This window comes from Natator depressus, chromosome 1, assembly GCF_965152275.1.
Source record: "Natator depressus isolate rNatDep1 chromosome 1, rNatDep2.hap1, whole genome shotgun sequence".
Classification (NCBI taxonomy): domain Eukaryota; kingdom Metazoa; phylum Chordata; order Testudines; family Cheloniidae; genus Natator; species Natator depressus.
In genome coordinates, this window is record NC_134234.1 from 319,866,940 (window position 1) to 319,893,600 (window position 26,661).

The window sequence follows — 26,661 nt, forward strand, 5'->3', positions numbered from 1 at the left end:
CCCCCTTATTAGTCGTGAATGCACCTTTACTCTTAATTCATAGTCCGCAGCTAGACTGTTATATCTGCCTCCAGCAAGGAAACAGAGGTAACTCTGTTTCCAAAAGCAGCAGATAGTAGTTGCCTGAAATTAATTAACGAAGGCAGTCACTCTGCAGCGTTAGACAAATTAGGCTTTTTCTGCTAAGTCCTAACTTATGGAGAGACCCTACAGAAAGAAAGTCAATGTAGAATAGAACTTGAAACACAGCACAGGGTGTAGGGGTTGTGCATGAATCTTGGTTACTGTGTAAGAGTTTGCCCTGCGAATGGAAGGGTAGCCTAGGGGAAATCTGCAGATACATAAACACTTGCTTGGGAAAAGAGCCGTTGGAAAATGCAAACCTTATTTTTCTTAAAAAATAAAAATAAAAAATCAAAATTGTCAAGTGTTTGCTAATACTTACAAATGTTTCTATTAGGCAGAGTGAGATGAAATAACTGCATTTTCATGCAGGGTTCTAACACTAAACAGTGAGTTGTCTGCAAGATCCTAGGTCCTGACTCCTTGTTTTTTCACAGCATGACTATTCATCTCAAAACATGCCCAAAAGCTCCCTTCTCTCAGACTGCATGCGGGTAGTGTGTGACCCTTCTTGAAGGACTATGTCCCTTTGCTCAAACCCTGGGTAATTTTATAGCCATGCTGTCTCTGGAGAGTATGAGAATGCATGATGGGGCTGTCACAGTTCAGTTGCACGTGAATTCCCCCTCTTTAGACTAGCAAAGGCACCCGCTCTCAGGCTTCCACCTCCCTTGGCCATTGTCTCTGACACAGTGAAGACCTATGTCTCACTCACTTCTGACCGGGATACTTCCAGGGTGCACAGTTGTTTCCAGCTTTCACTGTGTTTTTCCCAGCAGAGACAGGCTACCCAAGCACACCTGCTTGCTTTCTCTTCCGAGATGGTTAACAGTGTGACTGGCCAGAGCTATAGATACAACACAGCTCTTTTTATGCAAGGCGAGCCCATTTGATTATCAAAAGCACTACAGAGAAAACATTAAAAACAATAAAAGACCATATGCTCGTGCTTACAAACTTACCAGAGATCACCCCAACTCTAGCATGGGCTCTGGCAGTTAGTTAGTCCTTCAAAGCCCCCTGAATGACTGGGTGCTTGTTCTGAGCTGGGGCTGGTATGAACTTCTGGGTCACAAGTTCATAACACCCTCTGCTCAGAACAAGCACCCCATCTTATGGGGCCTTAGTAGCCCAGTCCTTCCAACCCTACCCTAAGGATTGGGGCCCTCCATGGACCAGGGTTCCCTGTCCATTTGCTGAATCAGGAAGAAGGCCCTGAGCCAGTTTAAAACCAGGCTATTTGTCCAAAATTCTTTTCTTTGTCTGAGGGTCCGTGGAGAATCCGTTCTGAACTGGTCTCTACCTCTCCAGGGGGAGGGGTGGAGAGTGGCTTCAAAGGTATTACCTTAGCATCCCCTTCCTATTAGAGAAGGTACATACAATGCCACAATAATACATACACAATTGCATTTTTGGTACAATGGACTCCAAAGGTATTAAACCTGATTCAGTAAGATTGAACTTTATTGAATAAAGTTAATTCAGGATAATATGGGAAACTGTCAGTCTGTCACAGGGTCATCCTGATGTAATAATCATATTTACATTTCCTTAGAATGCATCCCTTTCTAGCTAACCTGACCTGACCTGAAGAAGAGTTCTGTGTAAGCTCGAAAGCTTGTCTCGCTCACCAACAGAAGTTGGCATAATACCTCACCCACCTTGTCTACCTTCTTATTAAGACAGATTTCTTTGGAATGTGCAGGATGTTGCCTTGTTTTTATACAGATTCATTGGTTTTGATCTTTTTCAAACAAGAACTTTGAGTATCAAATACTTCCATAATCTTATATAAAAGTACCAGATAAAAAACAGAAATTCTAGACCAAAGGAAATGGCCATGTTTTTAGTTCATAGGTTTATGCCTGTCTGCCCTGGATTCTCTATCTTTTAATGTTCATCTTTTGTCTGGATGACTATTGTCTGAATCTTTAAGAGGAGATCTTAACTGCTGGTTTGGGTAGCCAAGTTCTAGTCAAACAGGCTTCTAAAAGGTAATTACACTAACTGCCCTATTTGAATGCTAACAGGTATGTGTTACGTGCTGTATGTGAGTGCTCAGCAATGATCAGATAAACTCTAATAATTACAAATACAACATGAAAAAACATGAGTAAAGCTACATCGGTTACACTCTGGATTGTAGCAATAACTTTTATTGACTTTATTTGTGTTTCGGTTTTGTGCACGCTTGTTTTTAAACATGATCAATGGTTTATATCAGTGGTATTTTAAATTTAAATCTTATTACAATGAATAAGTTGATGAAGAACTGTGCAATAATAATTTCATTCAGTCTCTGTGCAATGAAAGAAAAAGTGTTGTATTTGCAAACGAGAAGGCAAAGTGTAGATATACCTACATCTGTGTGTACAAAAGAGAGCTTGTCTTCTATATAACACATGATTTTAATAACAAACCAAGCAACCCAGAAAACGTAAATACAGAAATAACCTGTTAACCCACAGTTAGTCGGTGGAGTTTCTGTGCCTGTGGATTTCTGTTCCTACCATTGAACAGTAATGTTTTAGTTACATTTGATTTTTTTTTTCCAGTATTTCAATAACTTCCCCCTCTTCCTTAGGGAGTGAGCATAGTTGAGCGCCAGTATTCTCAAGATCGTATCCCATCCTGGACTGGAATAGGATTTGTAAGAGTCCCTGAAGGGGCATATCTGGAATTCTATATCGACAATATTCCATATTCTATGGAGTATGATGTTGTGATTCGCTATGAGCCGCAGGTAATTGGCCATTCTTTACATAGGTGTTTATCAACATTGTTACCTCTTGAGAGGGCGATGACTGATTGTAGATATATTTAGCAAGGCCTGAGTTTTCCTTGTGGAATGCTAGGAGCTGACTGGTGCAATGATAATCTTTTTTACCTAAAAATAACCGAAATGCAGAAGACTTATACTGACCACTACTGTTGTTTGCCTCACAATCACAATAATTATTTATTATCTTATTATAATTGTGCTGTTGGAGTGCATGATGCTTACTGGACAATTACAAAATTATGACAAGATCTCTTATGGGACAGCTGAGGATATAAATTAGGCATAACGCAGCAAGGACGACTAATAAACAAAGGGTGTGGAAATGGTTGCTGTGTGGCATTAGGAGACCAATTGCACATCTCCCACAAGCAATCCATACGCTGAACTAGATTTACATAAAATATTAATGGAATAATTGTGAACACAAGAATAAATGTGGACCATTCCAAGAAAATCTTGATCTGTTTGTGGATAGTTCACAAACAGGAAAAACCCATCAAATAAATTGTTCTGTAACCAGAGCTACGTGAACTCTATGTACTGGAGTGGAATGCCATGAATTGTGATTGTTACATGTGCGTCTTGTTAGTTCTCATTCTCACATGCAGAAGTTTAATCACTTATCCATTGGTTAATGATGATCAATTTTTCCAGTTACCAGATCACTGGGAAAAAGCTGTTATTACGGTTTCACGCCCAGGCAAGATTCCTACAAGTAGCCGATGTGGTAATACCGTTCCTGATGATGATAATCAGACTGTATCATTATCACCAGGCTCAAGGTCTGTATAACTGTTGTATCATTCATTTCAGGGTTGATACGTGTTTTAGGATTTGGTCACACAAACTTCCAAACTTTCTTTTCAAAACTTACCATTCATTCTTAGTAAAAATCAAACAAGAAGAGGCAGAATATTATCCCAAATATTCCATAGAGCCATCTGAAAAGATTTATTGCATTTAACATGTTAAATGAAAACCAAACATTCTGTTTCCAATCCAGATATGTCGTCCTTCCACGACCCATATGCTTTGAAAAGGGACTGAATTACACTGTTCGTCTGGAGCTACCACAGTACTCCTCCCTCAATACTGAGGTGGAAAGCCCATACACACTCATTGACTCGGTAAGTGCATGTTACTTTATGGATGTTTTTAAAGAAAAATCAAACTTAAAATACTAAGTGTTGTATTTTCTGTTTGGGTCCTGCTACATAAATCCCACTGAAGTCAATGGGAGTTCTGTTCACTTATCCATTGGCTAAATTTGGCCGTACATTTACAACAGTTTCAAGCACTGTAAACATCTTCAGGTTTAAAGTATGTGCCCTGTTTGGTTTCTTTTCTGATATGCGTTCTTTGCCGTACATTACAGGATCACTAACATGTTAAGTGCTGAACTGCTAAAGTCTGTATCTTTGGAAAGGCTTATTTATACAAGTGAGGCAGGCACATCATGAATATCAAACCTGATCTTCCATATTTTCCATAAAATATTAGTTTTGTGGATGCTAGACATCTTCTCTGAAAATTAAGAAGATCTTGTTGGTTTTGCTGGGTTTTTTGTTTTTCTTTTATTTTAAAAAGCAAGCGCAATAGGAAACAAAGTAATATTTAGTTTAGACAAAAATGGACTGTGGCATTATAAATGGTAATGTTTCGTCATTTTATAATTGTTTCATAGCTCGTTCTTATGCCTTACTGCAAATCACTGGACATATTCACGGTGGGGGGCTCAGGCGAAGATATGGTCACTAACAGCGCTTGGGAAACATTTCAAAGATACCGATGTCTGGAAAACAGCAGGAGTGTTGTGAAAACCCCTATGACTGACGTCTGCAAGAATATTATTTTTAGCATCTCTGCACTGTTACATGAGACCGCATTATGTATGTACAACTTAATTGACTTGCAAAGTAAATCACAATTTTCCAGTTGTTAATGTTGTTGCCAAGATATATGTGTGTGTGTGTGTGTGTGGAGAGATGCTGCTCAAACCTGTTTTATGAGCTGTGGTGCTCTCTTTTTCAAATTCTGTCCTCTTTTCACTATTCAGCTTGCCAGTGCAACCCTCAAGGCTCATTAAGTTCAGTGTGTGACTCTAATGGAGGACAGTGCCAGTGTCGTCCGAATGTTGTTGGAAGAAGATGTGACAGATGTGCTCCTGGCACCTTTGGCTTTGGACCTAATGGATGCAAATGTACGTTTAATCCATAATCTCCGCATATTCATTCTAGTTAGGCAATGGCAAATCAAATAATGGGGAATATTGGTATCCTAACACTTTCTAACAAGATATGCTTTAAGGAACTGTTGTTCTGTGAATCTAAGTATAACCTAGGAAATCCAGTTTAAAGTCTCCACTGTGTTGAATCTTTATATTCTAATACAATTGTAGGATCTGGTCTTTCAGCCCTTACTGGGGCAAGACTCTGATTAGCTTTTGCGGGAGCGATGCCAGGTAATGACTGCAGAGCCAGGTCCAGAGGCTGCAACTTCATAAATGGAAGAGAAGTTTTCCAACTATCATTTCTTTTTAACTGCATTTTTATTTAATTTAGCTTGTGAATGTCACGTACAAGGTTCTGTCAGTTCCTTCTGTCATCCTGAGACTGGCCAGTGCCACTGTTTCCATGGAGTGTATGGCCGCCAGTGTGATAGGTGCTTACCTGGATACTGGGGATTTCCAAGCTGTCCGCCTTGCCAGTGTAATGGCCACACGGATGACTGTGACCCATACACTGGGGAATGTTTGAATTGCCGCGATTCCACCACGGGACACAACTGTGAAAGGTATGGTCTCTTCTTATAGCTGATTTATTGCTACATTATTATACATTGTAAGCAATATCCACTGAACTGCCCCAGGCAAAGCTAACACCCAATCCTAAAGTCATTGCTCAAGTCCCATTGAAGTCAGTGAAATTAACATGATCAAGCACAAAACGTTGATTCTGCACTGAGATGCCCCACCCTTATTACCGGACGGGGAACCTGTGTCTCCTGTTTATAAAGTGTCCCCTATGTAAATATCACATGTCCATCTTACTTGGATTTCAGCACACAGAAATAGGAATGAATAGAAATGTCTTGGTCTGCCAAACTGGACCACCTGGGTTCAAGACCAGTCCAAAGGCTTGTTTGGGCAGGCGTGGGAAAGGGGATCTTGAAAGTGACAGTGTCCATTTATAGGAAGAGGGCCAGCTCTCACTGCAAAAATTCCTCTCATAGTGTCCACTTTGTAGTGGTGACTGTGCAGTGGAGAGCAAGGCAGAAATTTTAAGGAGATGAGCAAACCCAGAATTGTTTCAGACACTTAAATGATCACTTAATTTTAATGAGGGCAAAATGGCAGGACCCATTTTCTTCCATCTCCAGCAACAGAGCAGTGAATATATGTTAAAAAATGCCACTCTTGGTGAGAATATGTACCGCTGAAAGAGCTACGGAAATGAAAAGTCTGTGTAGAGTTATCACAACTAGGGGCCAAACCCTGGGCCCTGGTGCAGAACTGGCCAGAGCTGCGTGGACTCTGGCCGATTGGCAGCCATGAAAACCAAAGCAGATTCTGAAGGAAAGGGGCGAACCCCATCCTCTGTAAGCAGCTGTTGGGAACCTGAGTGGCCTCCTATCTTTGCTCCAAGCCCAAGGGCACCCTTTTGAGCAAAGGAGTGTGTGTCAAGGAGGCATGAAACTGATTTCTCCATATAAATGTGCCTAAACACCTACCAGAGGAGGTTTTAAAGTGTGATGATCAGAGGTAAGACATTGCATCTCAGATGGAATGGTTTGGTTTGGCATGGCATGGCATATTACTTGTAATGCTAGTATGAGCCAAAGAAAACATCTTTACAATAGTGTTATTCATACTGTGAATAACAACTGGAGACCTACAAAAGATGTAGTCCATCTCGCTCATCCCTCCAGTCATTAGAAACCATTCTAGTGCGATTTCACATCAGAAGAAATAGTTTGTACAACATCTGCCTGTGGGTTCACAAGCCTTTATTTAATACAGGTGCCTTGGTGGCTATTATGGAGACCCTGTCCTGGGATCAGGAGATCATTGTCGGCCTTGTCCTTGCCCAGATGGCCCAGAAAGTGGGCGTCAGTTTGCCAGCAGCTGTTATCAAGATCCTATTACTCTGCAAATTGTGTGTGTCTGTAATGTGGGATACATAGGTAAATACCATGTGCTTTAAAGGGCATCTACTGAGTTTTAATCTAGCTACAGAGAGGGACTATGTAGAGGGAAGTAGAAAGCACCAGCATAAGCAGTGGCAGAAGTTACTATAGTACCAATATTTGTAAGTGTTGTAGTTTTTACTTACAAATTAAGGGCCAATCTCTGGCAAGCGATGTATGTAAGCATTCACTGGAAAATCAGTGGGAGTGAGAGAGAAGTTATCCACCCCTATTATTCCTGCCAAATCTCTCCAACAAATCTGTTGTTCAGCTTAATTTAAATTGTAAGCACCTTAAGAGCAAGTCTTCGATTTTATGCATCTATGAAGCACTGTGTACCCCTGTAGCAATCCATAAATAATGAAGTTATAAGAACCACTCCCAGCCAGCAGGCAAATACTGCAGGTAGGAGTGGCACTTTGAAAAAGCTAGGAAAGAACATCTTGCATAGCAAATTTTTTTTGCTATCTCTCTAAATTTTAGTGAATGTTTATGACGCTAGAAGTTATTTGAGTCCCCAGCTCAAGCAAAGCGTCCCTATTGAGGACAATACTGAAGTCAATGCATAGGCTTAAAGCTAAGCTTATGTTTAAGTGCTGTCGTGAATAGGGATGCCCATTAACACATGCTGCAAGTACTTCCCAGAATCAGGGGCCTTGAATTCTGAAATCCATGACAAAGAGCTACCCTGCTATAAGTTGGCTCAGTTCCATAGAAATCCATGGATCTACTCAACTTAGACTTGGTGAGGATCCAGCCAAGTATTGTATTTTGTTTCTCTGAATATATTCAACTCAATTTCCTTTCAACTACTCACCTTCAATCTCTTGTCTCAGTGTCTTGCTGTTTATTGACTCGTATGTTAACGAGCTGTAATAATAATTTCTTGATTTGATTGTTTGTTTAAACAGGAAGCAGATGTGATGAGTGTGCTTCTGGTTTCTTTGGAGACCCTGAAGAGATCGGTGGAGTCTGCCAGCCATGCCAGTGTAACAACAACATTGACATGACTGACCCAGGGGCCTGTGACAAGCAGTCTGGAAAGTGCCTGAAGTGCTTGTATCAGACAGAGGGTGAAAATTGCCAGCTGTGTAAATATGGGTACTATGGACATGCCTCGCAACAGGATTGCAGAAGTAAGTGCGGGGAGGGAGGGGACTTCCCATTCCTCACTTCTACAGCACTGGCCAGAATTCATTTACCTGCACTAAACTCTAGAATATCATTAAGCCTAGTGAACTGTGAAGCTGTTGATTTTGCAGGTGGTCTCAGGACATTCATGGAGAATTGCAGATAACCTAAAGTATTTTAAATTTGCCGGGAACCATTTTTGATTAAACGGATGGTAGAAACCTAATTACCTCTGGCTAAACATTGGGTTTGCAGCTTTAGTGTGATTCTTCAGGGGGCAGGAGTCCTTTAGTGTAACAGGGAGAGAGGAAACACCTAGCATTTACATGTCCAAACAACGGAAAGAATGGGCTCTTGTGGGATAAGGATTTCTTGCCTTCTTGTTAGCATTCATTGTTTCCCTCTTATCAAGAGATCGAGCATGGCCATTTCCTGCTGCTTCTTAAGCCCTGAAGACATGGCTTTTGTTTACGCAAACATTCCTGGGATTTTAAAGAACAGCAGGAGTGGGTTCCTGAAAGCTTAGAAGGAAGGACTGCCTCAGGGAATGAAAAGTGTTAAGTGTGGTTATAGTCACATAATGGTGGTGTTCTGTTTTGTGTTTGTTTTTTTTTTAAAAAGGGAATCTCTTAGTCCAAAGTGCTACTCTGTATTTATCCAGAATCGTTAGTCACAAAAACGTGGTTTTTTTTCTTTTACTGTTTCTATTAGCAGAGAAAACATCTCCTGGAGGGAGGGAGGGAGCTGAGTTCTATTGTGAGTCATATACCATCCCCTGAATTTGTAGAGATTCATGTTGCAAAGTCTCTGTTTCTGGTGGTTATGTGGGAATCAGAAAGAATCCAGCCTGACTTGCAGATCCCAGGGTGAGTTTGCAGGGCTGGCACTTGGAAACTAAGAGTATGTCTACGCTACCCACGTTACAGCGCGACCGCCGCAGCGCTGTGACGTGGGCAGTGTAGACATACTTTATCACCGGGGGAGAGCTCTCCCAGCAATTTAAAAAAAAACAAACAAAAAAAACCCACGCCTAACGAGCGGTGGTAGCTTTATCACTGGGAGCAAGCGCTGTCTATACTGGTGCTTTTCAGCGCTAAAACTTTTGTCATTCGGGGGGGTTTCCACACAGACAAAAGTTTTAGCGCTGAAAGTGGCCGTGTAGACACAGCCTAATAATCTCTTTCACTTTGTAAAGAGAGCGCATTTATATGGAAGACAATTAACCTGGAACCCCATTGTGTTCCCCTTCTTACAAAATTCACTTTTCAGAGTTCGTTAAAGACTCCCTGTATCTGCTTATTATATGTGCTCCTAGTCCTGCAAGATGTTAGGAATCCTCAAGCCACCTACTGTGAATATTACAGGAGCACTTCACAAGATTAAGCCTTAGTTACACAATTGCTCAAATTAACTTGGAAACAGATGTAGTGACACTCTGAGATCTGTCTGCATCTTTGCAAGGTTAATAACTTGCAGCATAAGTTCTGAAAAATTAATAGAGGCATTTGAATGAGAAGGCAGTTTACCATAAGGGGTGTTAATACTGCACTCCTCACCATGGCATGTGTACCCAGACAGGCTTTACAAGGTGCTTCATTAGGCTTTTCCTCCCAAAGCATCTGTTTTCTAAGGCTATGTCTACATGACACAAAACTTCCACCCCCAATGAGCGGTGTTTGTGCCCTCCTGCCCACAATACACTGTTCACACTGGCACGTGTCACATCAAAACTTTTGTCTTGGGGTGAGGGGGGAGGTGGTTAACACCTCTGAAAGACAAGTTTTGTCGTTCAGTTGCCAGTGTAGACATAGCCTAAGTAACTTAGAATGTCAGGACATGCCGCTAGGGATGTCTGTGTAACTTTCCCCATTTGCATAGGATCACGTCTCCCTGCAAACCATCTCCTCTTTTGGTAACACATCAGTAACTGACATTTAGGTTTGGACTCAATTTAATGTGGTGTTGTGCTAGCATAGCAGAGTTAGTCAGGCTGCCTGCTCTTCCATTACAGAGTGCGTCTGTAATTACTTGGGAACAGTACGAGAGCACTGCAATAGCTCAGAAGACTGTCAGTGTGAGAAAACAACCGGCCAGTGCCAATGCCTTCCCAATGTGACCGGGCAGAACTGTGATCGCTGTGCACCACACACTTGGAGACTGGCCAGTGGAACTGGATGTGAACTGTGCGAGTGCGATGTTGCTCGTTCCTTCGGGCCATCGTGTAATGAGGTAAGAAATGCATAGGGCCTCATTAGTCTTATCCAGCAAAATACTCCTCTGCATAGTTATTGGCTGTATTCATAGGAAAGCTGCACAATGGTTCAGTAAATCAGATCCAGAAGAGAAGGTAACATTCTCAGTGAGCTGTATAACTGCTAGGGCTGTGGGAAAGTCATGACAAAAAGGGCAATTCGGGGACAAACACCAGAGGAATTGTAAAGAAGGCACAGGCATTGTCTCTATACCCCAAATAATACTACTTCTCCCAGTGCACACACGACAAGAAGGGCTGGATTGTCAGAAGTGCTGAGCATCCAACTCTATTTTTAAAGTCGATGGGCACTGTAGGGCCCTGGCAATCTTGAAAATTTGGCCCTAGTAATTCAGTTCTAAAGATCATGTTTGGCTAGATAGTCCACACTGGGGTGAGATTTTTAGGATCAGGTCCAGAGAGATAGGATAGGAAGCATCACAATTTTCTTAAATTATTTTTATCTTTCAGCTTCAGTCTGTGTCCAGCCGTGTTGCTTTCTGCTTTCTGTTAGTGAGCTTGGCTGCTGAGTCTTTGTCAATATATGAAAAGACCAAAATAACACTACCTGAGCATGTTCCCCACATAGGGAGACCAGATGTCCTGATTTTGGGGGCTTTTTCTTATATAGGCACCTATTATCCCCCCACCCCCATCCCGATTTTTTACACTTGCTATCTGGTCACCCTATCCCCACAAGCTGCTGGGAATAGCTCCAAGAGCTTTGCTGGTGATGTTCCCTTCCAGACAGGAAAACCAATTCACCTTCTCTTCTTCTCCTATTTTTAACAGTTCACGGGGCAGTGTCAGTGCATGCCTGGGTTTGGAGGCCGCACCTGCAGGGAGTGCCAAGAGTTTTTCTGGGGTGACCCCAATGTGGCATGCCAAGGTGAGTCTAAGTTCTCTGCCCCCGAGTCCCTTGCTGTGTTTAGAATTGCCCATGTACACTTTCAGTGATTGGGACCCTTAAACTTCTATTCACCTTCTTTTAAAGGGGTCCTGCTGACCAGTTTGTGTAAAAGTTGTTTATATTGCCCTGAATGTTGCAAGCTCTGTTCTGGTTCTCCAGAGCAATGCTGACCACTTTGATTAAGTTTGTTCACACTGAAGGAAACAAAAGTGCATTCATTTCAGTAACTCCATATGTTCATATATGCCATGGCGGTGGGCATGCTTTTTGCATACAGAAAAGAGAGATCAGAGGGAAAATATGTCAAGTAGTTAAGGCATTATAAACAAGAATAAGGGGTTTTTACGGTCTTTGGCAGCACCTTTCTTAATGTTGTGATGTTTGCATCATAATGGTATAAAGAAACATGTCCATGTTTGGTTACTCTGGCATGCTGTTCTAGTAAGGATGGGCAGACCCAATGAAATTCTAGGTGGAGCCTGGTGTACAAGGTAGACTTGTATAGGGAATAATTAAGAAAGGGATAGATAATAGGACAGAAAATATTATATTGCCTCTATATAAATCCATGATACTCCCACATCTTGAATACTGTGAGCAGATGTGGTCACCACATCTCAAAAAAGATATACTGGAATTGGAAAAGGTTCAGAAAAGGGCAACAAAAATGATTAAGGATATGGAACGGCTTCCGTCTGAGGAGAGATTAATAAGACTGGGACTTTTCAGCGTGGAAAAGAGATGGCTAAGGGGAGATATGATTTGAGGTCTATAAAATCATCACTGGTGTAGAGAAAGTGTTTAGTACTTCTCATAACATAAGAACTAGGGGTCACCAAATGAAATTAATAGGCAGCAGATTTAAAACCAATAAAAGGAAGTATTTCTTCACACAACGCACAGTCAACCTGTGGAACTCCTTGCCAAAGGATGTTGTGAAGGCCAAGACCATAACAGGGTTCAAAACAGAACTAGATAAATTCATGGAGGATAGGTCCATCAATGGCTATTAGCCAGGATGGGCAAGAATGGTGTCCCTAGCCTCTGTTTGCCAGAAGCTGGGAATGGGCAACAAGGAATGGATCACTTGCTGATTACCTGTTCTGTTCATTCCCTCTGGGGCACCTGGCATTGGCCACTATCGGAAGACAGGATACTGGGCTAGATGGACCTTTGGTCTGACCCGGTAGGGCCATTCTTATGTTCTTAAGAACTTGTCTTTATTTAGAAATATTTCCCTTGTCTTTTAAATTTTTACTTTTGATTCTATTTAACCAACAGATTGAGGCCTTGTCTATACTACCGAGTTTTGTTGCCAAAAACTGCCTTTTGGTGACAAAATAGGAAGAGCTTACACAATACAATGGGACTTTTGTCGCGAAAAATGCCCAGTTTTGGCGACAAAAAACGTCCACCCCTGTGAAAGACTTTTGTCTTTTCCCCTCCCTTTATTGTCGACAAAGAGCCAGTGTAGACACTGCTGATTGTTTTGTCGACCGAACTGGCTTCCACCAGTATCCCACAATGCCTGTCCTGATTGCTCTGCTCAGGGTTTTAATCTCTGCTGCCCTGTAGGCATGTGCCCTTCCCCTTTCAAAGCTCCAGGAAGTATCTGTGTGCTGCTCCCTTTGGGGAACAAACAAACAGAGCAAATCATTGGAATGCTCCTGTCCTGCCCTGCACTAGGAGCACCGCAGCAGGGGACTCCTGCTGCCCGGGTAGGGGGACAGACTGCTGTGCTGCTCATGATGCTGCTCTCGGCAGCTGAGGGGGCTGTGGGAGAGCTCGGAGAGAATCCCAAGATGCCCAGTGATCAGCTCTTCCTTCCTATGACACTGCACTGTGGGATACAGACCCGCAACATTGCTCACCCTGTCGATGATGGTGTCCCCAATGTGGACGTGATCTGTCGACAGAGGGAACAAATGTGAACGAACACCCTTTGGCGATTTTTGTTTTGTCAACTTTTGGGTGTCGACATATGTTTTGTCAACAAAACTTGGTAGTGTAGACAAGCCCTTAGTCTATTGGAGTTTTCTGTCTCTATACATCCTCTTAGGCCATGTCTACACTAACAAGCTTGCAGTAGCAGAGCTCTATTGAGCAACGGTAGCTATGTCGGTGGGAGAGCGTCTTCCCCCAACATAGCACTGGGCACACGAGTGCTTATGCCAACAAAACTTGTGTTTCTTGGGGGTTGCGGGGGGGTCCACACCCCTGAGCAGCAAAAGTTTTGCCAACGTAAGTGCTAATGTAGACACGGCCTTAGACTATGTTTTGAAGGAATTTTACCAAAATACGTACGGTATTCAATTGTTTAGCAAAAGATTATTCTCTTTGTTTCAAGCTGCATAAAGGCACAATGCATTTAGCTAGTCAGGCAGTATGCTACAACCAGCAAAATACCAGAACCAGATTAAGTGGATTGTTTAGAAAACTGAGTTGTGTGTCACTCCATTATAAGCAAGTCTGTTAATTAATAGGGGAAAGAAACTTCAGACATTGTCCAGACCAGAACAAACTTGTGTCTGTGATCTGTTTAAATAGGAGACTTGGCCAGGAGGGTTTGCAGCAGCCTCTTAGATTAGATTAAGGTATGTTTCCTGCAGGGAAAAATGTACCTGCTGTGATCTTTTAATAAATCCTTTTCAACTGATCTTCCTTGGAATCCCGTACCTAAACAGATGTGGGTGTCTCAGCTATTCAAGAACTGGTTAGGGATAAAGATAAGACACTCTTGAAGTTACTTGGTGGTAGGGCATTTATTAGATTTCTTCTGAGCAAACTAGCATATTAATTGCTTTCCCCAGGGCTGAATTGCTTTCCCCAGGGCTGCGTGTGTTCCTCTGGTTAAATGCTGCTGTGTCTTCAATCTCATAATGCTTCAGGGCGGTGATTGTCTCCTGATATCAACTCTCTCCATCAAGGCTAGTTGATGGAATCCATCAGTTCATGTTATCAGCAAGATTTGGCTGTGTGCCAGCATTTCTGACCTTTTCCTTGGTTTCTGCTCTCTTTTGAACAGGGAAAACCTGCTTTATAATGACTCTAAAGTGAAAAAGCAATAATGTATTATTCAGAACACCTTTTTTCAAGGTAGCTTTAAACTTTCAATCCATCTAATAACCCCGCCCCCTCTATTTTATAGCGACAGACTTACTTAGCTATAAAATTTCATCTTCCTTGGGGGTCACATCTAGTAGAAAGTACCAGGAGGTAGCTGTGTTAGTCTGTATCCACAAAAACAACAAGGAATCCGGGGGCACCCTAAAGACTAACAGATTTATTTGGGCTTTCGTGGGTAAAAGATGCATCTGAAGAAGTGGTGGTTTTTTACCCACGAAAGCTTATTCCAAAATAAATCTGTTAGTCTTTAAGGTGCCATCAGACTCCTTGTTGTTTTTGATCTAGCAGAAAGCATCCATGCTTTTGAGAGTCACATAGACTTTGAAAGGCAATAGATACCAGCATATTAGTATGCGGGGGTTGGTCTAACCTGGTTTGGATGACCCAAACCTTATGTGCTGAAGAACTCCAGAGAATTCAGCTGCTTCCTGTCCCATGGGCTGATCTGTAGTAACTTGCTCTGTGACCCCAAGAGGTCATGATATAGAAATACCAGCCTACCCATGGGCTTTTTCTAGTTATCTTGCATGCTGCGAATCTCTGGGACTGAGAAAGGAGAATCCTGACCCCCTCACTCCGCTCCATTGGGCATGAGTCAAGGTTGATTTCAGTTGCACTCTCTCCTTTTATTGACCAAGCACCTAAATTATGCTCTAATAAATTTGTTAGTCTCTAAGGTGCCCACAAGTACTCCTGTTCTTTTTTTTAAATGGTTAAAGTTTACTAGGCTTTACTGGAGCTTGGAACCTGATACAAACCTGATCTAAGTTTTTTGAATTTGTAACAAATGCCTAAACCACATGAGTGTTGTGTGGTGATGGGATTCATTGCTAGCATTTTGCAAGTGCTGACAGAGGGGCATTTGGCCTGGGGCATAAGAACGGCCATAATGGGTCAGACCAATAGTCCATCTAGCCCAGTGTCCTGTCTTCTGATAGTGACCAATGCCATGTGCTTCAGAGGGAATAAACAGAACAGGGCAATCAAGTGATCCATCCCCCTCATCCACACCCAGCTTCTGGCAAACAAAGGCTAGTGACAATCAAAGGGTGGGGTTGCATCCCTGGGCCATCCTGGCTAATAGCCTTTAATGGACCTATCCTCCATGAATTTATCTAGTTCTTTTTTGAACCCTATTTGGGGGCTAGTCTACACTGGCAATGCTAAATGTGCCTTGTGTGGTCATGGTAGTGCTTGGAGAGAGCTCTCCCAGTGCTCTTAAAAAAAAAAACACTTCAACGAGGGGCGTAGCTCCCAGCGCTGGGGCACTGTTTACACTGGCGCTTTACAGTTCTGCAACTTGCTGCACCCAGGGGGGTGTTTTTTCACACCCCTGAGCGAGAAAGTTGCAGCGCTGTTAATTGCCAGTATGGACAAGCCCTTAGTTTTGGCCTTAATAACATCCCCTGGCTATGAGTTCCACAGGTTCACTGTGTGTTGTGTGAAGAAATACTTCCTTTTGTTTGTTTTAAACTTGTTGCCTGTTAATTTCATTGGGTGACCCTAGTTCTTGTATTATGTGAAGGAGTAAATAACACTTCCCTATTTTCTTTCTCCACGCCCGTCAGGATTTTATAAACCTCTGTCACATCCCCTTTTAGTCGTCTCTTTTCCAATCTGAAACGTCCCAGGATTTTTAATCTCTCCTCAGTCAGAAGCTGTTCTGTGCCCATAATCATTTCTGTTGCCCTTCTCTGTACCTTTTCCAATTCTTTTTTGAGATGGACCGACCAGATCTGCATGCAGTATTCAAGGTGTGAGCATACCATGGATTTATAAAGAGGCATTTATGAAATTTTCTGTCTTTTTATTATCTATCCCTTTCCTAATGGTTCCTAACAGTCTGTTTGCTTTTTTGACTGCCACTGGTCATTGAGTGGATGTTTTCAGAGAACTATCCACAATGACTTCAAGATCTCTTTCATGACTGGTAACAGCTAATTTAGATTCCATGGTTTTGTATGTACAGTTGGGTTTGTTTGCCAATGTGCATTACTTTGAATTTATCAACATTGAATTTCATCAGCCATTTTGTTGCCCAGTCATCCAGTTTTGAGAGATCCCTTTGTAACTTAGACTTAACTATCTTGAGTAATTTTGTATCATCTGCAAATTTTGCCACCTCTCTGTTTACCCCCTTTTCCAGATCATTTATAAATATGTTGAACAGCACTGATCCCAGTGTAGACCCTGGGGGGACACAACTATTTACCTCTCTGCATTCTGAAAATTGACCATTTATTCCTACCCTTTGCTTCCTATCTTTTAACTAGTTACCAATCCATGAGAGGACCTTCCCTCTTATCCCATGATTGCGTTATTTGCATAAGAGCCTTTGGGGGACCTTGTCAAAGGCTTTCTGAAAGTCCCGAGAATGCTGTTTCCACTGGATCACTCTTCTCCACATGTTTCCTTGACCTCAAAGAATTCTAACAGATTGGCAAGGCATGATTTCCCTTTACAAAAACCATGTTCACTCTTCCCCAACAAATCTATTCGTTCACGGCGGTCTGTGGAACTGGATCCTCATCCAGCTGGTGCAAAAGTCTTCTGTCTGAGACTGTGACACTCGCACGGTTTACCACATCAACCTAAGTACACTGTGCTCTGAAGCCTCTGCAAGAGATCTTGAGTCAATGGGCTCCAGTGGAAACCGGATCAGATTGTTGATGAGAAATCATTGGGGAGATCTCTATTGCCCACACTGCTTTGACATCCTTTATAATTTTAAATATCTTGGGTTTAAAAAAAAACACTAAGGCCAAGATTTTCAGAAGTCCACTAGTGAGTTCGGTCACCTCAATTTCAGGACAGGAAAAGCCTTAATGGGCCTTGGTTTTCAGAGGCCAGGTTGGTGCTTGACATTCCTAAAAATCTAGCCCTTTTAGATATCTCATGTTGGGCCTCCCAAATACTGGTCACTTGTGAAAACCTTGGCCATCGTACCTCTGAATCAGCTTTCTATATGAGCATTATTGTGGATCATCTATCAGTATTGAAGAGGCTCTTTGGAATGAGACCATTCCTTCAAAATGGAGTAGTTTACGTCTGGCACCATTGTTATAATACTAGTAGAGAGACACAGCAGAGGTGATACGTGGGCGGGACATGCGGGGTCATGTGCCCCCCAGGTTTTTTGGTTGCATCCCTCCTGCAACCCAGACACGCTGGGTGGCCCTCTGAGGTAAGTCAGGGGTGAGGTGGTGCTCCCTCCCCAAGCCCCGCCGCATGGGGGCTGGCGTGAGCTGCCTGGTGTTGCCGCTTATGCCCACCCCTGAACATTCCTCCGCACCCCCCTAGGAGGGCGTGCAGCCCACAAGGTTTGAAAACCTCTGTTCTAGATCCAGAGGCAACACGTGGGGCAGTCACATGCCCCCTAATAACCTTTAAATTGTGCCCACCACCCATTAAACAGTTATATGTCACCTTTGACACACAGAGTTCAGTCCTATGGAATGGAAAGTCTGGCTACACATGTCACAGCAAGAAAAGATTCTACATCTGTGAGTGACTCCATTCTGAGACTCCAGATATTACAGATGTCCTCCCCCACTCAGGGGATTGCACCAAATGGGATGCGTGAGAAGGGAATATTGTTGGGTGTTCAGCCACTAAGTAGGAAGTTTGGGCTTATTGTCAGGGAATTCTGGGGAGTAATTTTTTAATTACTTAAAAGAATTTCATAGGTGGGGCCGTTGTATTGCTCTGCTGGAAACCACAAACTCAAGAGCAGGAATAGAAGGAGAGGTTTCCCCTTCTTCTCTGTTGTTTTCCGTTTTTAATGACTGCATCTAGATTGCACCACTGAGATCAGGTTTGTTTGTTTTTTGGTTTGTTCTCTAGATTTTTTTGTAAAAAGGAATTGAAATCTAGAAAACAATAGATATAGACAGACTTAGGGTCTGACCCTGAAAACCGTTAATACTGGGCACAGTTCTTACAGCTGAGAGTACTTCTATTGACTTCAATAGAGATTACACACAGTAGTAAACACTACATCCAGTCGTAAGTATCTACAGGACTGGGGCCTTGGTCACCCTTTAGCCCATATTCTTGAAAAGTACGTGAGATAAATAACTTATTTAACTTTATTTAGCTTTTATGGCTAAAAGCTGAGCTAAGAAATTATAGGGTTAAGATTCGCACCTATGCAGAGGCCTTGTGTGTCCATCATGTATGGTCTTGTGCAGGTCCTGGGGTGGTTTTCACTCTGAATTAAAATATAATTCTGTCTTCCGGTACTGTCTAGAATCAGGTAAATGGTACTGCTGGCCCACTAGAAACACTCCTTGTGCTTTTGTTTAATCTTTGAACTGTATGTAACTCTCTGTGTGTACACATGCACAAAAGTCTTTTGCTAAGGTAGTGTTAAGATTACAGGTTTCATCAAACACAAACCTCCCAGCAAACCTGCTGGAGCATTTCCAAACCCTAGCAACCAAACAGCAGGGTTCAGTGCATGAGCCCTGCAGGGTTCCTGCTGCTCTGACTTCAGCCCAAAAGAAAGAGTTCTGAGAAAAGTCTGAACTCCTGAGAAGTAGTTGGGTTATAATGAGGCTCCATATATATATATCTTGAACTGTGCATTTCTGCAATAATATTTATCAGTTGTTTATCATGTTATATATGGCTTGTTGCTACCACAGTTATAGAAAACTAGGACAAGTAGATGGCTATTGGTCAAGGACCCCTGGGAAGGCAAACTGATTTGGTTTGCGTTGTATTAGACTCGTTTAAAGAGAAGCAAAATGGAATTTCTCCAGCTGGGATATATGAAACTAGGTATCTTGATTATTTGAGAGTACATATAGAGTGTACATAGCCATGAGTTTATGACAGGGGTGGGCAAACTACAGCCTGCAGGCCGAATCCAGCCCACCAGCCATTTTAAGCTGGCCCTTGAGCTCCCGCTGGGGAGTAGCGTCTGGGGCTTGCCCCGCTCTGGCACTCCAGTCGGGGAGCAGGGTCGGGGGCCACTCCACACGGCTCTTGGAAGCCACGGCGTGGCCCCCCTCCGGCACTCGAACTGGGGTGCAGGGTCAGGGGCCACTCCAGGTGGCTGAGCTGCAGGGGCAGTGTCTGCGGACGGGGAAGAGTGCAGAGCCGCCTGGCTGCGCCTCCACGTAGAATCCGGAGAAGGGACATGCCACTGCTTCCGGGAGCCACTTGAGGTAAGCGCTGCCTGGAGCCTGCACCCCTGAGCCTATCACCATGCCCCAACCCCTGCCCCAGCCCTGATCCCGCTCCCGCCCGCCGAACTCCTGGATCCCAGCCTGGAGCACCCTCCTGTACCCCAAACCCATCATCCCCAGCCCCACCCCAGAGTCTGGACCCCCAAGCAGAGCCCCTCTTCCCCCCCCATCCCGCACCCCAACCCCAATTTTCTGAGCATTCGTGGCCCGCCATACAATTTCTATTGCCAGATGTGGCCCTTAGGCCACAAAGTTTGCCCACCCCTGATTTATGGGGCTGGCATTTCAGCCCTTTTGTGGAGTATCAGATGCTCTTTGATACATTTAGAACAGTTGCAAAACGGCTGTTGTGCCTTGGCCAAGCTTGCTGCAGTACACTTGGCCAGCCACAGAGCTAAGATCGATATCTTTTCATAAATCTGAAGATTGCGTATGCATTGCTGTACTGCCGTATCTAGACTAGAATATCATGCCCTTTGGAAAGATAAAAGAACTTGGCTGCTATTTGAATCTGTATAAGAGAAAGTAACATTTCTATCAAGTGCTGAAAATAGAGGAGGATTTTGACTGAAGGTTCTTTTCTCTATTTTAGATATTTCTAGGATGCCTGTCCCTGTAATATCTGTTAAAGTACTGGGGTCTTTACCTGTGGTTAAATACTTGCACGCTAACATTCTTAGTTCTAATGCATCTTTCTATAAACACAGTTCCTAAAATACTCTAACATATGCAGTGGTTGAGTTCCAGGAAACTGCCCTTAAGTAAGATATGCCAGCACCTTCTGATACAACAGAATTCTTACGTCTCAGCAGCCCCTGTAAAGTCAGCTATGATGTTTTGCATTCTTTCTCAGCACTGAAAATTATAATGCCAAGGAGTTAGCAATACGTTTATAGAATAATTTGAATCAATAGCTAACTATTCAAACGCACCTGCGCACACACTCCATTTATATGTTAGCTATACAAAAGCTAATGCACTGAGTTTCAACCTTACAAATTACTGTATAGTTTGTCATAATGGATCACTACAGTCAGGAGGTCCCGCCGAGTCTGAACAAACCAGTAGCTGTTTTACTGTGGGGACAAAACGTTTAATGTTGTCCAGCCCAATTTAAAGGTGTGAAAGAAAAATATCTAAGTTCATGTACCAAGCTCAGCACCATAGTATTTGAGTGCCTTCCAGCAGTGCATTAAGTGATGTGGCTAATATTGGTTACATCAGTGGTTCTCAAATTTTGGACTGGTGACCCCTTTCACATAGCAAGCCTCTGAGTGCGATCCTCTCCGCCCCCCCCCAAATTAAAAACACTTTTTTATATATTTAACACCATTATAAATGCTGGAGGCAAAGCGGGGCTTGGAGTGGAAGCTGACAGCTCATGACCCCCCACATAATAACCTCGCGCCCCCCCGCCCGACCCCCAGTTTGAGAACCCCTGGGTTACATGTTTGATTTAGTTAACGCTCCTCTCAAAGAAGGATACAGTCACCGTTTTTGAAAAGCTGAATGAGGCCAACTATTTTCATCCCATTCAGACTTAGCTGCTTTTCTAAGATGTAGCGTCTGGCCTTTAAAAATGAAACCAGAAGTCCTGGGCTTCTTGGAGTTTCTGTAACAAATATTTATAAGGAGGTCACTGACACTGAAATAATTGTTTTGGCTAAATCAAAATGTTCTGTAGGAAAACGTCAATTTCAACGAAATATTTTAATTTTCCAATCGGAAACCTCAAAGCAAAAAAATGTAGTTCCCAACTGACCTTTCAAAATGAGATGAAATGAAAACTTTCACTTCATTTTGAAAAATCTGTGCTGAAAATCTGGAACTTTTTGGTTGAATAATTTCAAAAGGTTGTATGTAGTGTTGCAGCTGAGTTGGTCCCAGTATATTAGAGAGACAAGGTGGGTGAGAAAATATTTTATTGGACCAGCTTCCGTTGTTGAGAGAGACAAGCTTTTGCGCTTACACAGAGCTCTTCTCCAGGTCAGGGAAACATGAGACCTGAAGAAGAACTCTGTGTAATGTAGGTGCTGGAGCTAGGGGTGCAGGTGGTGCTGCTGCAACCCCCCGCTTGAAATGGTTTCCATTCTATAAAAGGTTTCCAGTTTGGTGCAGTGGCTCTCAGCACCCCCACTATACAAATTGTTTCTTACACCTCTGTGTAAGATCGAAAAGCTTTTATTGGACCAACAGAAGCTGGTCCAATAAAAGACCTCATCCACCTTGTCTTTCTAATTTCAAAAGGGGGGCTTTTTCGATCCCACAAAATTGTCCACAGGGAAAAATTTAGATTTACTGATTCAGCACTACTGCTCAGGCTAGAATGCATATTCTTTAGCTAATAATAATGAGAGTTTTGATCACTGTATCCCTTTCCACTTACTAGTGGTGCTGGAACCCTTTTAATAGTGGGGGTGCTGAAAGCCCAGCCCCCGTACCCCTGTCTGCCCCTCCCCCCCAGCTGGGGCTGGGAGCAGTGCTGTGTGCAGGGCTAACGGCCAGGACCCAAGCCCCGGACACAGTGCATGAGACCGGGAGCAGGGCCAGTGGCTGGGTCCCAAGCCCCGGGCTGGGGATTGGAGGCCTGGGCATGGGGCCAGCAGCCCCGCGTAAAACCTGCACTCCTAGGTCCCATGCCTATGCCGCTTACTAAAGAACATGTTTGATCATCCTCTTGTAACTAATCCTAATCTGCAAAGCAAGCAGTTTTCCATGTATTAATTTGCAGCTCTTTCCCCCACCCTTGTAGCTCTTTCCCCCACCAATCCATGTGAAAAGAGAACAATCAGTTATTTGTTTTAAAGGCAATTACTAACCATAGCTGGTTACGGCATCTAAATCTGTTTTGGGCAGAAATGTAAAGACCAGAGACTGTTCTGTAATATCAGCATCTGTGTGGTTTTAAAGTGAAGAATGAACCATTCTCCCCCAATTTCTAGTCATGTGAGTACAAGACCTTTACCTTTGCTTAAAAGGGCCTTCAGTGCTCTTCTCATCGGATTTGCAGTATTAGCCCCAATACCCACACTCCCAAGTGACCTCTGGGAGCGATTTCCAGCAATTAGATATGCACTGAAACACTCTTGTGTCCTGGATGTCTCTCATTGTTCTTCCTGGGGAAAATCGGATGACTAGCTTTAAGCTAATAACTTTGTATCCTCATCTTGTAAACTAGCGACTGTACAGCTAGTGACTGTAAAGTGTCACATAAAAATCTGAGACAGTGGCTGGTACCTCTTCAGCTAGTCGAGAGGGTTCTGAGTCCCAAGGATTCAGCTGTGGTTTCTAGGCTGGGGGTGGGCTCTGTAGGTGTGTCTTGCAGGGTCAGAAATGCAGCTCCACAGGTAGAGGTGGGCATTAAGTTACACTTTTGCAGGCTACCTGAATCAAGAAGTGTCACAGTTTGGTTCTGGTGTATACCCACCCCAGATTACTTGTGATGAGAACTAAAACCACATTAAGCCCTTTGACTGCGGGAGCTTGTCCATCATTAATTTCTAGGAATTCTAGTGTTGGGGTGATTTTTGCTGTCCGCTTGCTGTCTGATGATCATATTGCAGCATTAATTTGGGGCTTGTCTACACTGGCAATGTTAAAGCGCTGCCACGGCAGTGCTTTAACATGGCTTGTATAGTCATGGCAGAGCACTGGGAGAGAGCTCTCCCAGCGCTCTAAAAAAACCACCTCCATGAGGGGCGCAGCTCCCAGCGCTGGTGCACTGTCTACACCGGCGCGTTACAGCGCTGAAACTCGCAGCGCTCGGGGGTGTTTTCTCTCACACCCCTGAGTGAGAAAGGTGCAGCAGTCTAAAGTGACAGTGTAGACAAGCCCCTAGTCAGATTATTACCATCTGTGTCTGGGCTGGAGGTTGCAATCTTTCCTTTTGAATGCAGACCATGCCACTCTCATCTGTGCTTTTGATTACACTGTTGCGAGGCACGCTGGCTGGGACTACACCTTAAAAAGCTGGTGCAGAAAGCTGTGGGCTGCTTATTGAATGCGGCAGCATCTCACACATACCTGTGATGCCAGTGCTCCAAAATCTGCCCTGGCTATCCATTCGACTCCGGGTGGAGCTTAAGGTGTTTGTTGTGACCTTTAAAGTTTTAAATGTCCTGGGACTGGCCTGTCCTCCACATGCCAACCTGCCACAGCTGTGGTCAGCAGAGGTATTTGAGCTCGATCCCCCTCACTAAGGGCTCCAGGACTGGAACTTGTTCCCACATCCCACTTGGTGTGAAATAGCTCAAATTCAGTGACATTTTGAGCATGCTCCATGAGACACCTGTTTGGAGTTTTTGCAGAAGGCTGAGGGTTTGTTTCCCCACAGTGTGATGGACAAAAAAGTTTCTGTAGGTGTCTGCCTGCCTGAGTTCCTGTTGAAATGATTAATGCTGCTAGGATTTTATTGTGTTAATGATGTGTCAGGGAGCCTTGGATGGGAAACTTTTTAAAAAAATATAATGATAAAGTAGTGTTGTGTGGGTGGAGTGGTTGTTAGGTTACTGAAAGTTATATATAAGTAGCAAGGTAAACAGGTGATTGATTCTGTATGAGACTTCAAGAAATAGAAACAGAGTGGGGGCGACCCAGTTTATTGCACCCAATACAGCATGTATGATTACCTGCCCTATGGGCAGGTGGCGTAGGTGTGTATTACATGGCATAATGTGTGTGTATGTGTGGCGTATGTGCGCATTCGGTGCAAGGAGCTCCAGGCCCTCAGAGACTGTGTATGGGCTTTGGAGACCAGGGTGGCTGAGCTGGAGGAGCTTGAGGTACGTAGATGAGACTTTCCGGGACACAGTAGAATGGTCCCACCCCCCATCTGACGGCCTCTGTGCTGTTGAGGAGGATGAAAGTCTCAGGGAAGGAGAACATCCAACTGGAGCAAAGGGAAATGATCCCATTTCCAGATGATGATGTGGTATCCTCTCGCACTGAGGCTACCTCTCCGGGGGAGGGAACTCCAGTTATTAGGAAGAGACAGGTATTGGTAATGGGCGATTCGATCCTTAGGAACATAGATAGCTGGGTATGTGATGACCGGGAGAACCGCATGGTAACTTGCCTGCCTGGTGTGACAGTTGCGGATCTCTCGAGACATCTAGATAGGCTTATGTGTAGTGCTAGGGAGGAGCCAGTGGTTGTGGTACATGTAGGTCCCAATGACATAAGGAAGGATAGGAGAGAGGTCCAGGAGGCCAAATTTAGGCTGCTAGGTAAGAGATTGAAGTCCAGGACCTCCCTGGTAGCGTTCTCTGAAATGCTTCCAGTTCCATGCTCATGCCAGTTAGACAAGCAGAACTGCAGGGTCTCAATGCGTGGATGAGATGATGGTGCAGGGAGTAGGGGTTTAGATTTATTAGGAACTGGGGAAACTTTTGGGAAAGGGAAGCCTATACAGGAAGGATGCGCTCCACCTAAACCCGATTGCAACTAGATTCCTGGCGTTTAAAATTAAAAAGGTCGTAGAGCAGTTTTTAAACTAAGGGCTGGGAGAAAGCCGACAGGTGTAGAAGAGCAGATGTTCGGACATCCCTTGGGGAGGACCTATAAATGGAGATTCCCTGTGTCCTAATAAGGAGGTGAAGGATGGAAGATGATAAAATACAGGTAGGATCTGATGAGAAACAGTCAAAAGAAAAAAAAGTCCCATTCAATTACATCATGTAATGACAGACAGCTAAAAAGTGACAAGCTTTTAAAGTGCTTATATAACAATGCTAGAAGTGTAAATAATAAGATGGGTGAACTAGAGTGCCTCGTTTTAAATGAGGATATTGATATAATAGGCATCACAGAAACTTGGTAGAATAAGGATAATCAATGGGACACAGTAATACCAGGGTACAAAATATGTCAGAAGGACAGAACAGGTCATGCTGGTGTGGGAGTGGCAGTGGCACTAAATGTGAAAGAAAGCGTAGAATCAGATGAAGTAAAAATCTTAAATGAACCAAACTGTACCATAGAATATCTATGAATAGTAATTCCATGCTTAAATAACAAGAATATAGTAGTAGGGATATATTCCAGACCACCTGACAACGATGGTGATAGTGACTATGAAATGATCAGGAAGATCAGAGAGGCTATTAAAATAAAAAAACTCTAATAATGGGGGATTTCAGCTATCCCTGTATTGACTGGGTACATGTCACCTCAGGAAGGGATGCAGATATAAAGTTTCTTGACATCTTAAATGACTGCTTCTTGGAGCAGCTGGTCCTGGAACCCACAAGAGGAGAGGCAATTTTTGATTTAGTCCTAAGTGGAGCACAGGATCAGGTCCGAGAGGTGGATATAGCTGGATCGCTTGGTAATAGTGACCATAATATAATTAAATTTAACATCCCTGTGGCAGAGAAAACACCACAGCGGCCCAACACTGTAACATTTACTTTCAGAAAGAGGAACTAGACAAAAATGAGGTTAGTTAAACAGAAATTAAAAGGTACAGCACCAAAAGTAAAATTCCTGCAAGCTGCATGGAAACTTTTAAAAGACTTTTAATAAACTTTTAATAGAGGCTCTACTTAAATGTATACCCCAAATTAAAAAACATAGTAAGAGAACCAAAAAAGAGCCACCGTGGCTAAGCAACAAAGTAAAAGAAGCCATGAGAGGCAAAAAGGCATCCTTTTAAAAAGTGGAAGTTAAATCCTAATGAGGAAAATAGAAGGGAACATAAACTCTGGCAAATGAAGTGTAAAAATATAATTAGAAAGACCAAAAAAGAATTTGAAGAACAGTTAGCCAAAGACTCCAAAAGTAATAGGAATTTTTTTTTAAAAAGTACATTAGAAGTAGGAAGCCTGCTAAACAACCAGTGGGGCCACTGGATGATTGAGATGCTAAAGGAGCACTCAAGGATGATAAGACCATTGCAGAGAAACTAAATTAATTCTTTGCATCGGTCTTTACAGTTGAGGATGTGAGGGAGATTCCCAAATCT

The 26,661-nt window shown here is 43.2% G+C and overlaps 1 protein-coding gene across 1 annotated transcript in view; it reads left to right on the forward strand.

Moving 5' to 3' along the window:
- LAMB1 (laminin subunit beta 1) overlaps window positions 1–26,661 on the forward strand; it is a 69,711-nt gene that overhangs the window by 23,425 nt on the left and 19,625 nt on the right. Inside the window, exons 14-23 of the mRNA XM_074942454.1 lie at window positions 2,708–2,866; window positions 3,560–3,687; window positions 3,909–4,032; window positions 4,590–4,794; window positions 4,962–5,105; window positions 5,467–5,698; window positions 6,924–7,087; window positions 8,002–8,226; window positions 10,233–10,450; window positions 11,265–11,361. Of these exons, the coding sequence (XP_074798555.1) occupies window positions 2,708–2,866; window positions 3,560–3,687; window positions 3,909–4,032; window positions 4,590–4,794; window positions 4,962–5,105; window positions 5,467–5,698; window positions 6,924–7,087; window positions 8,002–8,226; window positions 10,233–10,450; window positions 11,265–11,361 (1,696 nt within the window). The remainder of the gene's footprint in view (window positions 1–2,707; window positions 2,867–3,559; window positions 3,688–3,908; window positions 4,033–4,589; window positions 4,795–4,961; window positions 5,106–5,466; window positions 5,699–6,923; window positions 7,088–8,001; window positions 8,227–10,232; window positions 10,451–11,264; window positions 11,362–26,661) is intronic.